This window comes from Monocercomonoides exilis (assembly GCF_001643675.1).
Source record: "Monocercomonoides exilis strain PA203 chromosome Unknown scaffold63-433378, whole genome shotgun sequence".
Taxonomy (NCBI): Eukaryota; Preaxostyla; order Oxymonadida; family Polymastigidae; genus Monocercomonoides; species Monocercomonoides exilis.
In genome coordinates, this window is record NW_027150608.1 from 372,399 (window position 1) to 386,373 (window position 13,975).

The 13,975-nt window shown below is 33.7% G+C and overlaps 4 protein-coding genes across 4 annotated transcripts; 3 read left to right on the top strand and 1 right to left on the bottom strand.

Annotated features, from left to right (window-relative positions):
• Positions 1-4,451: 4,451 nt before the first annotated feature.
• On the top strand, positions 4,452-5,677 carry MONOS_7160 (uncharacterized protein; the record flags this gene model as incomplete). The annotated part of the gene is made up of 3 exons (XM_067877467.1): positions 4,452-4,485; positions 4,617-4,862; positions 4,920-5,677. 3 exons carry the CDS (start codon positions 4,452-4,454, stop codon positions 5,675-5,677), a joined length of 1,038 nt encoding a protein of 345 aa, XP_067719401.1.
• Positions 5,678-6,073: 396 nt separating this feature from the next.
• On the top strand, positions 6,074-6,274 carry MONOS_7161 (uncharacterized protein; the record flags this gene model as incomplete). The annotated part of the gene is made up of 1 exon (XM_067877468.1): positions 6,074-6,274. One exon carries the CDS (start codon positions 6,074-6,076, stop codon positions 6,272-6,274), a length of 201 nt encoding a protein of 66 aa, XP_067719402.1.
• Positions 6,275-7,440: 1,166 nt separating this feature from the next.
• Positions 7,441-8,048, top strand: MONOS_7162 (uncharacterized protein; the record flags this gene model as incomplete). Its single annotated transcript, XM_067877469.1, has 2 exons — positions 7,441-7,713; positions 7,884-8,048. The coding sequence occupies 2 exons, from the start codon at positions 7,441-7,443 to the stop codon at positions 8,046-8,048; spliced, it is 438 nt and encodes a 145-aa protein (XP_067719403.1).
• A 424-nt stretch (positions 8,049-8,472) lies between these two features.
• On the bottom strand, positions 8,473-8,973 carry MONOS_7163 (uncharacterized protein; the record flags this gene model as incomplete). The annotated part of the gene is made up of 1 exon (XM_067877470.1): positions 8,473-8,973. One exon carries the CDS (start codon positions 8,971-8,973, stop codon positions 8,473-8,475), a length of 501 nt encoding a protein of 166 aa, XP_067719404.1.
• Positions 8,974-13,975: the final 5,002 nt, after the last annotated feature.

Genomic DNA, 13,975 nt, shown 5'->3' on the forward strand with positions numbered 1-13,975 from the left:
TTATGAAGATAATGAAGTTGCAATGAATTTCTCAAAAAAGCTGAAAAGAAAGTTCAGAATTCTTCAAGATGAAAGCGAAATGATATAGAATCATCAGATGAAATTGAAAGAGGAAAGGGAAAAAGAAAAGTCATCCACAAATTCGATTCGAGTTATGGATATATATATTTTTTAATTTTTTTTTTGTTTTTTCATTTCGAAAAATTTGGGTACTAATAAAAAAATGCGTGCTAATAAAAATATGACACTATTCAGCGGGAATCATTTTGCAAAAAGAAAGGTGGGCGCAAATGAATCCATCATTTTTTTAGAAAAAAAAATGTATTTGGTGATAGGAAAAATATGATAAAAAAACAACCAAGATTTTTGGTTTTAATGTTTTTTTATGAATACTCATTAATGAACTCTGAAAAGTGAAAGATCTATTTTCTGGCGCACCCACTATTTATGAAAGAAGAACAAAGGCTATTGAAATAAGAGACAAACATTTTTTATAAGAATAAAAATAATTCTACAAATGACAATGAATATTAATGTTGCCCTGAGTGACGTTGTGACTTCTGACGTGACATTTTCTATTTTTGACGGATGTGACAAATTTATTCACATCACAATAAAAAAAAATCAAAATTTTAAATATATATTATCAAAACTCAACATATGTTTGAAAAATTGTTTATTTCAATTTTTGCGAAAAACTATTTTCAAATTCTCACTAATCAAAATTGCCATAATGCATCTTTTGCTGACGTGATTGGTAGAACTGGAATTTCGATACGTCACTGACGTTGCTTTATGTTTTTTATTCGAAAAACACAAGAGAATAAGAAGAATAGCGAAACATGTTAGCCAAATCTCAAGAATGTTTTTATTTCATTATTCTGAATCAAACAACCATAACATTTCATTGCATTTAAGCGATTCTTCTATTTTGATGAAAGAAACAAAAAAATACAAAATTGAAACAATAGAAAGAACATATCTCCTCTCTACCCAAAGTTAATTGTGAAATACTGAATATGGAATAAATGTGAACAAAGTTTTCAAAGTTTATTTCTTTCATGATTTTTTTGTCAGACTTTTATCATTAGGTTGAAAATAATAAAGTTCAGAGAGAAGAACAAACTCATTCCAATATTCATGATGAAATGCAGCATCAACAACATAAGTTCAATGAATAAAGTTTATGTGAAATGAACTCGTTAAAGGATTTATACACATATGACTTTTTTTCAAATGCCATTGATGAATTTTTTAAATCGAAATAATCAACAATAAAGCACCTTCGCTTATTGAAGATTTTGAAATTGATTGGTACAAAAACAAGAATGTTTTGTCAAATTGTGATTTGTGTAACAATGATAAGATAATTAAATGTGTGAAATTTGGAATTATCAAGTGGTTTATAACCAAATTTTCTTTTTTTGAATTTTTGTAATGATTTTCACTTGTTACATAAAAGAGACGCAGTTTGAAATGTCAAAATTTGAAATTTGATTGTTTTGTTTGTTTAACAATTAGCACTTTGATTATCTAATGCTGTTAAAGCTTTTCAATATCTTTTATTAACCTTGGAAATTTTTTATATTCTGACCCATGCACTTTTCTGGCATTGTTCAAGGTTTTCATGTTGAAAGCGAATGAAATAAAGTTGTTTGAGCTGCAAAAAATTTAAGAAAAGTGATGAAAAGAGCCTGCTGGAGCAATCGAATTAATGAATGGATAATTGTTTTTTTTCAGAATGATGTGATGCAAATCGTAAGAGGAAAACTTCTGATATTAAAAAGAAGAAAAAGAATAGTCAAACGAAGTTTACTAATTCCGTTTTTCTTTTTATTTTATTTTGGAAAGGATGAGAATGAATACAACTATTGTAAAAGACTTCAAGTCATATTATTTTCTGTTTGGTGAAATGATACAACAACAAGAAAAACTGTAATTGAGAGATATGAAATAAATATCATTTCATTTCATCCAATGTTCACATGTCGATCAGAAATATCCAACGATAATTCACATCAATAATAATAGTCTTTAAGTTGTAATCAAATATTTCATGAAAACACATCATGACATCTTCTTATCCTTTTTCCTTCTTTTGTTCAGCCAAACTTCTCTCTTCATCGCTTTTCATTTTATTTCGCTGTTGTCTTATTCCTTCTCGTACCCTGCTTCATCGCGAAGACTATCGAAAACTGATAAACAAATCTCAATCTGAGTGCGTCCAACTTCTGATCGAACGATCCCTTCCAAACTGCTATCGATGGATCTGTCTTTCATTAACACTTCAATTTCTATCAATCTGCCATCCGTTGCTCCATAGAATAAAACAAATCCATTCCTTCCCCATTCCTCTTTTGTTATCCTTCGCTGGTCCAATTGCCCCCGCAACCCTGATGATAGGCCCTGAATATTCTTTGCTCCACAATGAGCATGAGCGCAAAAAAGACTCCAATGTTTGCAGCCATCTCTTCTATAGAATCTCTTTTTCTCATCTTCTTTCTTCTTCTTCTTCTTCTTCTTCTCTCTCTCTTTCTCTCTCATTTCCAATTCCTTTGCTGCATCCTTCCAAAAATCAGGCTCATTCGCGGTGACTGTTTCCAATGATCCATCGCAGATAAATATGGCAAATCAAAAACTCCAAAGCTGATCGAAACTCACAAGCCCAGCCAGATTGTTGCGCTCTGGATGATAATCCATGATTTCCATCAGCTCCTTCAAGGATCTTTTTCTTTCTGTCATGTATTCCACATTATCTTTATTTTTTCAAAAACGATGAAAATAATAATCAGATAACGTTTCAAACCTGAATGCCATTGAGATAGCACAAACTCAACAAAGTGATTTCCACTTCTGTTTGTGTCTCCTCGTCACCCTTTCTCCTCAACAAAGCATTCACAAGGAAAGGCAAACAAATTGAAAGCAATCCAAGCGAAAAGTTGTGACTCAGAGAAATATGGCATTCGCAAAGATCAGTCACCTGCTTTTCCCTCTTTCTCTTCTTTCTTCTCAGTTTCATCAGCAATCATTCCTTTCAACTCTTCCGTTCAACTCGGAAAAATGAAAGCAACTATTAAGTGAACTCTTCATTATTTTATTATATCCAGCAACCTTCAATATGAAAACTGAATTTTCTTGTGAATATTTTCCTTTTCCACGTCTTTTTCTACATTCTGTTGAGCAGTTTTGCGAAAACTGACGAAAATTTATTCTCATTCATTAAATCCAAAACTTTAAAGGGTTTTCTGTTTTTATTTGTCCTCATCAAAATCTTCCATCTGAGATAATTAATTTGAAAGTTTTTTTTGAATAAATCATTATGATGAGGAATTCAATCGCATTTTCTCAACAAACCTGAGAGAATTTTCGTATTGCCCGTTTCTAGCAATTTGGCAAAATTGAATCCGAAGAAGAGCACAATTTTTATCATTCTTTTCGAATGAGCTTATGCATGAAGAAAAGAAATTATCTATCAATAAGGATGATATGCATTTTTTTCAAATATTGGTATTCAGCCTTTTCCTTTATGAATTGGAGCAAACACTTGTCATCTCAAAGAAATTAATTGTTTAATTTTTCATTTATGAGAAAATGGGATTTTGTGATCTCACAAAAAATTGAAAAAAATTGAATAGAAGACCAGTTAATTAAACTTGCATTCACAAAAGGAAAAAAATATTGAATTTTTTTTCTTTTTTTCTTTTTTTTTTTCGAAGCGCAAAATTTGTGACGGACGTGACGCTACTTTTTCTTCACGTCACCCGGGGCTATATTCATGATTATTAACATATCGAAAAAAGTTACGGTATGTGAAAATTTTTTTGAAAAGATCCTCGACTTAAATTATTTCCCACAAAATATCAAAAATGATCAATAAATATCTATTATTCCGTTCCCATTTTGGTTTTGAAAATGTTATTTGTTGTTATTTATTTCGCTTTTAAAAGAAGAATAGGATACAAATTTGTTCATATCATATAAACTTTTAACTTTATTATGAAATACACATTTGAAAGCAAATGCTTTCCAGCTATTTGAATCAAATGAGCTGCATATTTTTTTAATCATTTTCATTTCATCCATTCGAATAATCGTTTTGAATTTATGAACAGTAGCTAAGATTTTATTATTTTCCTTTTTTGAAAGATAAATAATATTCAATCTGCTTGAATAATTGAATTTTTTGAGAAATTATCAAACAGGAAAGATTTATCAAAACAATACTTGTTACGTTAGAAAAATATTCAAAAAGAAGGAGACATAAAACAACATTTGATGTCGTTTTGGAAAATTGTGGCTTGAGACATAATTTTTCAAAATATGTTCTATTTATAACAAACTTAAAAATGCAATCTCTTCTCTTATAAAGATTCAAAAAGTTTGTATCAAACAGTTATTTTCATCTCAGTCTGTGCCTTTCTCTTCTCCCTTCCATTTAATATTGACAAATTATGCAAAGATGTTCTGCTTCAATCTTTTCAAATTGTACGAAGGAAGCAGGCTTTTTCAGCTGGTCGTCCATTCTGATACAAATGTGGATGCTGTTGGCTCTTCGGGTGGAACTTTTGGCTAGCATGATGGGAACTGTCTCATCAAAATTCTTGTGGCCTTGGTAGTGAAGCAATCATCTCTTCGCTCAGCGCCTTCGTCTTCTTCGTCTTCTTCAACAGGAGCAGCACACCGATCAACTTCACCATTCCGGAGGCGGAGAAGCGAAGAGAAGAAATCTTCAGAGAATGATAAGTCATCATCAGCACATGTGATTGACCCTTCGGATGCCTCGGCTGTGGCAGAGTTATACACATCAGCAGGAGCGATGGATGATATCGAGAGGCGGCTGGAGTGCATGAAAATCACAGACTGTCGTCACTGAGGGAGCAACAAACGCTTCGAATGATTTGTTGTGGTTTTGCGAGCAGTGCTGTATGGGGGTGTTGCGTGTGCACACGATGTGGCGCTTTCGGGGATGCTTTTGGTTCCGCTGGTGGGGCCACTTCCGTCGCTTGCAGCTCCGGTGGGCACGAAGTCGGGGAGCAAGCGGATCTTTTCAGCGGCAGATGTGAATGCGTTCCCGTCGATCTACGATCTGTTTAACCCGTCGCTGCAGATATGGCGATCGCCGCAGTCGAGGCGTGTGGTGGTGAAGCTGGACGACGAAGTGATGGGGCGAGAGGTTGCAGTGTGTGAAGTTGGGGGGATTGTGGAGAAGGGGCTGTCGGCAGCGGGGCTGAGGATGGAGGATGTGGTTCTGTCACCAGCAGCGATTGCGCTGGCTGTGCTGGAGGAGCGGGAAGAAGTAGAGGACGGAGAAAGGGGAGGCAAAGAGGGAGAAGAAAAGGGAGAAGAAAAGGGAGAAGATGGAAGGAGAGAGGGAGATGATGGGAATGAGGAGAAAGGCGGGTATCCGACAGCGCACAGAGAGTTTGTAAAGAGAATCAAAGAGAACCAGGGGAAGCTGGAAGAAGCAATGGCGCAGCTGGTTGTGGAGGCGTTTGGGCTGAGTTGGCTGAGGTTTGTGAAGGCTGATGCTGAGGCGGGTGCAGACAAGCAGCATTCAGTTGAACCCGAAGTGTGCAGTTCTTCTCCATCTGATGGCATCCAACAGGAGAACAGAAGAGCAGCAGAAGAAGAAGCAGCAGATGGATCTTTGGGCATAACTTCAGATGGAAGTGAATGAAGTGTGAGGAGTAGGTGGAAATATCAGTTGATCATTAGATTATAATTAAGGAAAAAGACAAATACGAAGAAGAAGAAGAGGAAAAATCGTTGTTTGACTTATGCGGAGTAATTAGAAGAAGAAGAGGAAGAAGAGGAAGAGAAAGAATTCAATCAGAATAGCTGAGTGAAGCGGTTGTTCTAAAAGGTTGAGGGATAACGAGCAGTGCCTTTACACAAAAATTGCAGTCAGCGAATGATGCTTGTGCGCATTGCAAACGGTCAGACTGATGATGTGCTGGGCGAGCTGAACAAGCCGTTGCCTTGAAGCTTTGTAAAGATGCAGAAGAAATGGAGGAAATCCAGTCGAGAAACAAAGTCGAAGAGGAATCTAATTTTTGAGCCGTGTGAGATTCTCATGCAGCATGGGACAGAGAGAGAAGCAGTGGTGAAGCAGGCGATTGTGGAAGATTTGGCGGTTATGTTTTTCGAACTTGCTGAGTGGCTCGAGTACAAAGCAGAGGAATACGAGTTTGTGATTAATATCTTTATCAACCAAGTTGAGCTGATCCACCTTGTGAATGAGCACATTGTGATGAAGAAGCTGCAACTGTGCTGATGAGTAACAGCGTCTGTTGTGATGGAGCATAGATGATTCCGCGAAGGTGAAGTTTACAACCGAGAAGGGAATTGAAGATGCATGACAGAGCAGAGAAGGAGAAGAAGCTGGAAATGCGAAGGAGATTCTGAGCAATTGTTCAGCGAAGCTGTCAGTGCATGCATTTGAAGGTATGTTTGATGGGGCGTCTCATGCGGATACGCAGCTGATATGGCTAGGTTTGTGAATGGAGGTATAGGTGCAGAAGGCGGGGAAGTGGGTTCATTCAACATATCAGACAAGAGGCTCAGTACAGAAGAGGTGTTTATTTGAGAAGACAGTCGAATGCTGTTCAGATGATGGGTTTACGCGACTATGATGCTACGTACGCCATTTCTAACTGACGATGCTTTCTCAGTGGTTGTTTCTATGGATGCTTCCATGGCATTGAAGATGGCAGCAGAGGATCTGCATTATAATTTTGTTTCTTCATCTTCTTCTTTTTTGTCAATTATTATTTTTTTTTAAGTGTCTGTTTTTTCTTTTCATCCTCCTCTTCATCTCAAACATCTCATATGTCACATTCCTCTTCTTCTTTCTCTTCGTCAGCCTCAGCACATGCATCTTTGGAAGCACATGCTTTGAACAGCATGTCAAATGAGTGTGTTCTGACTAGTTGCCCGTCGATGTGCTTGTTTCATTGGCTTTACAGTTTTTGCACTGCTCCGTCGGCCTCCTCATCTCCTGATGCGACGAAGAAGAGCGCTTGTGCGACGAATGGGAAGAGTATGACGAAGGCATTGGTGGAGGTATATCGTCAAGAGGAGTTGGGGATTTGAACAGACAAGGAGACGAATGGAAGAAGCGCTTCTGCGATGATGTCTGTGAAGATTAAGAGTATGTGACCGGGAGAAGCGGTGGGGCATCAGCAGCGGAGGAGGAAAGAGGCGCAGACATATCTGATGAAAGAGATGAGGAGGAAGTGGTGGAGATGATTGCAGACGAAGTGACTGCAGCTGGCAAGTTTGATGAGGTAGTTAGGGCTGTTGCAGCAGCAGATTGTTGGAGGCTTCCTGGATCAACCAAATGAGAAGGATGTGAGGGAGAGCTTGTTAATGTAAGTGACTGCTGCGATGTGGCTGAGGATATGCGGGTGTGGAGATAGTTCGTGTTCTAAGAGGAAGACAATGATTGAGATTGAGATTGAGACTGAGATGAAGGCTGAGGTTGTCGGGCGAGTGCAGGGCCAGGTGAGGTGGATGCAGACATCTGCTGGATGGGCTGAGAGAAGGAAAGAAGAGCAGAGAAAGAGGAGGAAGCGAGAGATGTTGGAGAAGTCAGAGAGTCTAAGGAAGAAGAAGTGGAGGAAGACAAAGGTGGAAGGGAAGAAGACTAAGACGATGAAGAAGAAGAAGATGGAGAAGACGATAAGGAAGAAGAAGAAGAAGAAGATGCATGAGGTGTGGATTTATGTGTGTGATGTGATGATGAGCACGACAGCTTCGCAGAGGTCGACAGAGGTGCTGATGCAAGCGACAGGATCGATCTCTCTGCAAAGTGGCAATGCGAAAAGGACATAAAGCAATTCACTGAAGTATGATGGCACTCTCACGTAATTTTGAACGTTAAGCTATTTGCTGAGAAAATTGTTTGTGCTATATCCAGTTCATTTGATGATTTGTCCGTCGAATGCGTGTTGCAGCAGAGAGTGAGGGCTCATGGTGAGGTGAAAGCAGAAGGGAGGATACTGGAGGCCGAGTGGAGAAACAGGGGATATACGTCGCAGGATGTGTAAAATGAAGTGCTGCTTGAGTAACTGGAGAAAAAAAATTAGCAAAGAGAAGATATGGACTTGATGATGATTTAATGGTAGTTAAAGGAGAAGAGCGTATCTGAAGTTGTGGTTTTGATACTGTTGGCTGAATGTGAGACAGTGCTGTGGCGCAAATGCAAGAGATAACGATGGCGAAAGGGAGGCAAATGTGTTGGAGTTATGCCATCTCATCAATGTGCATATTTTTGTGTTTGGTATAGAAGAAGAAGAGATGATGATGAAGAGAGAATGAAAATGGAGCGAAGAAAAAGGGATGATGGAAGAGAGAAGATGAGTTTTGATAATTCTGTTTCAACATTTACAGAAATCATCACTGAATTGGATGTTGAACTTGCATCAGAGATTGTCCATCCACTTTAATCATCATTTCCTTTGATTTCATACTTCATGCAGCAAATTCCAATTCATCGTTCATCGAAATCATTCCACTCACAACAACTTTTTTTGTTCCTATTTGACGTGTGAGAGAGTGCCTCATTGTCAAACAGGGAAATTGGACTATTCCACAATGAGAATGGTCAGATGCCTCGAAGTTGCTCACATAGATTTCTTCTGGAGTGGGAAGGAGAAAGATGCATAGAGGAATTGTCACATTGGTGTTTCCGTTGTCGAATCCTCGAACTTTGTCAAATGAATCCAATGAATCTGTCACACATGTGATCTTTTCTGATTTTGCAGTCATTTCCAGATTTGGTGAAAAGACGAAGACGTCGCTTCCCCATTTGGCCGTGTTTGTTCCGAATGAAGAAAAGATCAGAAAATATGGATTTTCATTCAATAATCGAAGAAGGATTCCTTCCCCAAGACCATTTGTCGCTGAACAAAGGAACTTATCGGAATGTCCTCCTTTAACTTTCACTTCATTTTCATTCCCTGCACATGCCATAATCGATCCTCCTTTCTCTGAACTTGTGCTTCAATATCCTGATATTGCTCTTGAATTCAGATCTTTGTCTATTATAAAATTGAAAACACAAATGTTGGTTATCAACTGTTAATAATTCAATTAAAAAGACATTATTAAATAATATATAAAAAATAAAATTTATTTGCAATAATGAAATGGAAACCACTTTATTTATCTTATTTTCAGATGCATCGAATATGTGTGCTCTATCTTCGCAATCAGGTTTTGTTCAGGCTCATAATGCAAATGAGAAATTCTATTTAAATGAAAATACGAAATAACATTGAAAATAGAGTTTTTCATATAAAGAATCGAAACACACTTTGCCCATTTCATGGCTCCACAATTGCATAACTATTCATACTAATAAAACCTTTTCACATTGAAATACTGAAATTTTGATTTTGATCAAAAAATATGATACATAATTTTTCAATTCGGAAAATTTCTGGCATATGATAACTTTTCGTAGTCGTTGAAATGTTCACAAAATTCTGAAACATTAATAAAACATGATATAATAGAATAAATAAAACACATTTGGAATCGAATTTTTGGTTTTTAATCTTATATTTTATTTGAAAAAAAATACCCATATGGGGGAAAATATGGGTGATAATTTTTGAAATCATATTTTTTTCATAAATAATTTTCGGTCCAAAAATTTGTCTTGAATATTAACATATGAATATTGAAAAGTGAATAGGCTTATTGAAGATATTATTATCTTTTATTCTGTAAAAATATTTGTTTCAAAAAGTAATTATCATTCCTTTTCTCTTTTGAATTAAAATTTTCTTTCAAAAACAAACAATCTTTGAAAAATCCTCACACAGAAAATATATATGATTTCAAAAATAATCACCCATTTGGACTTTCAAGCTTTTGATGCAAGACATATCAAAAAAATTTTTATTGCTTATTAAAATAGAGTTTGTTTAATAAAACAAGTAAATTCAATTTTTTCGACTTCTTTATTCTTTGTTCATATGTTATTGAACACTTATTAATTTTGATCAGTTCCCACAAAAAATCAGAAATTTGATAAATTTTTAATAACATTGAAAATAAGAAAACCACTCTTGAAATGTTATCTTCACTTAAACCTGTGTGACGTAATGACCACTGACGTGAAAATTTTCAATTCTGACGGACTCATCAAAAATATTCGCGTTTGTGATTGTTCAAAAGTTCAAATATTTCGTGAAAGCATAAAAAAATTATATATTATAATTTATTTCTTTTTTTAAGTTTATTATTTGCACAAGAAAATCAATAATCGTCGTTAATATGGGACGAAATATTTCACCTTTGGACTTTTGTTCCACCCATAATCCTATGCCTGTAATAATGAAGGAAAACATTATATCAAAGGAAAAATATTAAAATAAAATAAAACAAGAATGAGAGGATAGTGGGTGAAAAAATAGAAAATAGAAAATAGATAAAATAAAAATAAATGAATAAAAACAAAAAAAAATATTTATTATTTATTATTTTTTCGTAAAATATTGAGAAATTTTTTTTTATTCTCCTGGGAGACTGAATCTGGATCCAAAGCCTGCAAGTCTTTATTTTACTAATAAATAAAACAAAAACAGGAAGGATTCAGTCACGTCTTCAAACAAATTTAATTTGTTATCATTAGATAAGCAAGAATAAAAAACAATTTCTTTGTATTTTTTGTTTTAAGATTTTTAAAAATCAATTTCCATGCTGTTGTTATTAATATCAATATTTAATGAATTATTAGAATTAAATGACATACCTGCGCCACTTTCTTCATTTAAAAAAGAATTAGAAAAATCAGAATTGGAATTAAAAAAGGGAAATAAAAATGAATTGTTATTTTGAGAATTATTTGAATTATTAAAAATTGGAAAATTAACTTTTTCTAATATACCTTTCATACCTTTTTTTTGTCGCTCCATATCTGCTGTTCCGCTATGTAAAAAATCATTTTTTGATAAAGAAGAAAAATTCTCAGATCTGTTAAAAAATACAGAATCGATCATAAAAAATCTTTCTTTTATAATTTTTTTTACTGTTTTTCCAACTTTATTATTTCCTTCTGTTTCTTTGTCTTTTTCATTTTTTCTTTCGAATGTTTTTCTAATTTTTTCATTTTTTATTAATTTTTCAGAGAATTTTATTTTTTTCATATATTCAAAATTTTCTGAGCTTATTGGTGAAGCAAATAATTCTCTTTCTTTTTTTTCAAAATATAAATATTTTTTCATACCTAATATTACCAGCTGGCCCCAATTTGTTTCTGATAATGTTTCGTGTCTAAAAAAAAAATATGAAGAAAAAATTTTATTAAAAAAATTTGTTAAGAAAACATCACACTTTAAAAAGTAATGTTTTGTATTAAAATTATTTTCGCTCTCTTTATTCATTTGCAAAGTTTCCAATTCCATTCCAGCCGAGTCGTTATTAATTTCTAAATTTTGAAAAAAGTTATTATTAAAAGAAGAAAAATTGGAGAGAGAAAAATTGGAATTATTATTAAAAAATTTATTGTGATTATAATTAGAATTAAAAAAAGAAATTAAATCATCTAAAGTATTTAAAACAGTATTATTTAAATTATTATTTAATAAATTAGTCAAATGACCAAATTCGCTGTCGCAATCATTTTTTCCATGATGCTCAGCAAAAAAAGATAAAGAACATTTTTTATTATAAAATAAAGGAGAAGAATTTGAAAACAGAAAATGAAGGATATTAGAGTTTCTAAAATGAGGTCCATTGTCACAAAAAAAGTGAAAAAAATTAACATTTTCAAATAAATCAAATTTTAATAATTGAGTTATGCATTCACAAACAAAACAAAAATCATGAGATAAAATTTCTGAAAAAAAATTAAAACAATGTTTTTCCAAAATGTTAAATTTATTAACTTTAAAAACAATAAAACACAATTGAGTAATTTGCTTTTTGTCGTAAAAGCTACGACCAGTTTCATTCATCATTATGGGCAATGCCCAGTTTTCTTTGAAGTCCATAATTATTGAAACTTCATTTTTTTTCATGCTATTTCTTGATAAATAAAAAAAATTTCTCTGGCATTGAGCCATTTTTTTATGTTTTTCAATTAATTCCTTTTCTTCTTTTTCTTCAAAACTCAAAGACAAGTTTTTCTTTTTCAATTCTATTTCTTTCTTCTCCAAATAATTTCCTCTCTCGCACACATCACACAAATCAGTCCTCCTTTTTGCTTTTTTAAAATTTTTTGTTTTTTTACAAAAAGTAGAATATGCCATTTTAATATCTATTTCATTCTTCATTTCAAAAAATAAATTCTTTTTTGTATTTTCAATAATCCTTTTCTCATTTCTTAAAAAACATGATGAATATTTCAATTTCTTTTTATTGACTTTTTCATTTTCAAGCACCTTTTCTTTATTGTTTTCTTCATTATCTATTATTTCAAATGATGACGAAGAAGTTTGAGAAGAAGTTTGAGAAGAAGTTTGAGAAGAAGTTTGAGAAGAAGTTTGAGAAGAAGTTATTTTTTTCGATTTGTTATTATCACTAATCTTATATTTTTTTTCTTTTTGATATTTTCTATCATCAATTTTCATCTTTTCTTCATTTTTTTCTTTATTAATCTTTTTTTCTGTTTTTTTAATATTCAAAAATAAAAATTGAACATTAAAAATTAAATATCAAAAACAAGACACACTTTTATTTCGTCTTCGTTCGTTGAGGCAGCTGTATGAACTATGGCTCATCAGCCAATTTTCCACGTCAATTTTTCGATCTGTTGTTGTTAATGGATGAAAATTAATAGAAAACAGGAGATTTATTAAAACATTATATATAACAATAAATTTAATAATTATAATAACCTGCATTGTTGGAGCTGTTTTCGTCTTTTAAGTTTTTTCCGAGAACCTTGGCTTCTTTTCTCTTTTCCCGGGAATAGTAATATTCCCCTCGGGAAAGAGAAAAACCGTTTTCATTCAACTCTGCCATTGAACAAACGGAAGAAGCACAAGAAAGAATTGAAACGCGATCCGAATTCCCGGGCGTTTTATAAAGATCCGCAAGATTGTTTAAAATCTTTGCAGTTTTCTCTTTCAATATGGAAAAAAATATATAAATAAAATTGTTTCATCAAATATTTAATCATAGAAATGAAAAAAAAAAACAATAAAAAAACAAAACTTAACGAAACAGCTTCAACAGCTTCGCGGAAGGGCTTTCCCAATTTGGAATGGTAAAGGAAGTGCATTAAGCACCCTTCATGATCATCGCAGGATAAATCTCGTATTTTTTCAAAAATTTCTTTTGCATGACGGCTTTTTGTAGCGCGTGGACGAGTGTAATATGGATGGCAATAGATTTCGTTTTCCATATTTTTGCTTATGGTTTCAAAAAAGTGTGATAAAACAATAAAGAAAGCTTGTATCTGTCAATGATGCTGTTGTAAGAGAAAAAATAAATATCTTTTTTGAGTACAAAAACTTACTCTTTATTTTTCCTTTTCTTCTCCATCCGTAACAATCCAGTCTTTTCGAACTTTTCTTAAGATTTTCTTCAGTCACGTTGATCCTCCAGTTCCAGCTTAAGCTCCAGTTGAAATTAATCATTTGCTGCACTATTCCCTTCTCACATATCTTCTGCTGCTTCATATTATTCACTTCAGAAGAAATAGAGAAGGATAACAATGAAAGAGAAGAAGAAGATATAATGCTGGATAAGCATTCGTTTAAAGAGAAGATGTTGCAGTAATTGACAGATATGATAGTTACAGCAATTCCCCCAAACTGAGAGCAAGAAAGGCAGATAAAAGAGAAGAGTCAGAAAAAGGAAAGGAAAAGAGATTAAAAGAGAGCAGGATTGCTGAAGTGCCTGGTACAAAGAAGAGTTGCTGTTAAGAAGCTCAAATTCTTCAAACAACATCATATCGCCTTTTGAAGAACAGGCAACCAGAAGAAGCGGATGCAGAATGAGCAGAAGAGGTACAGGAAGG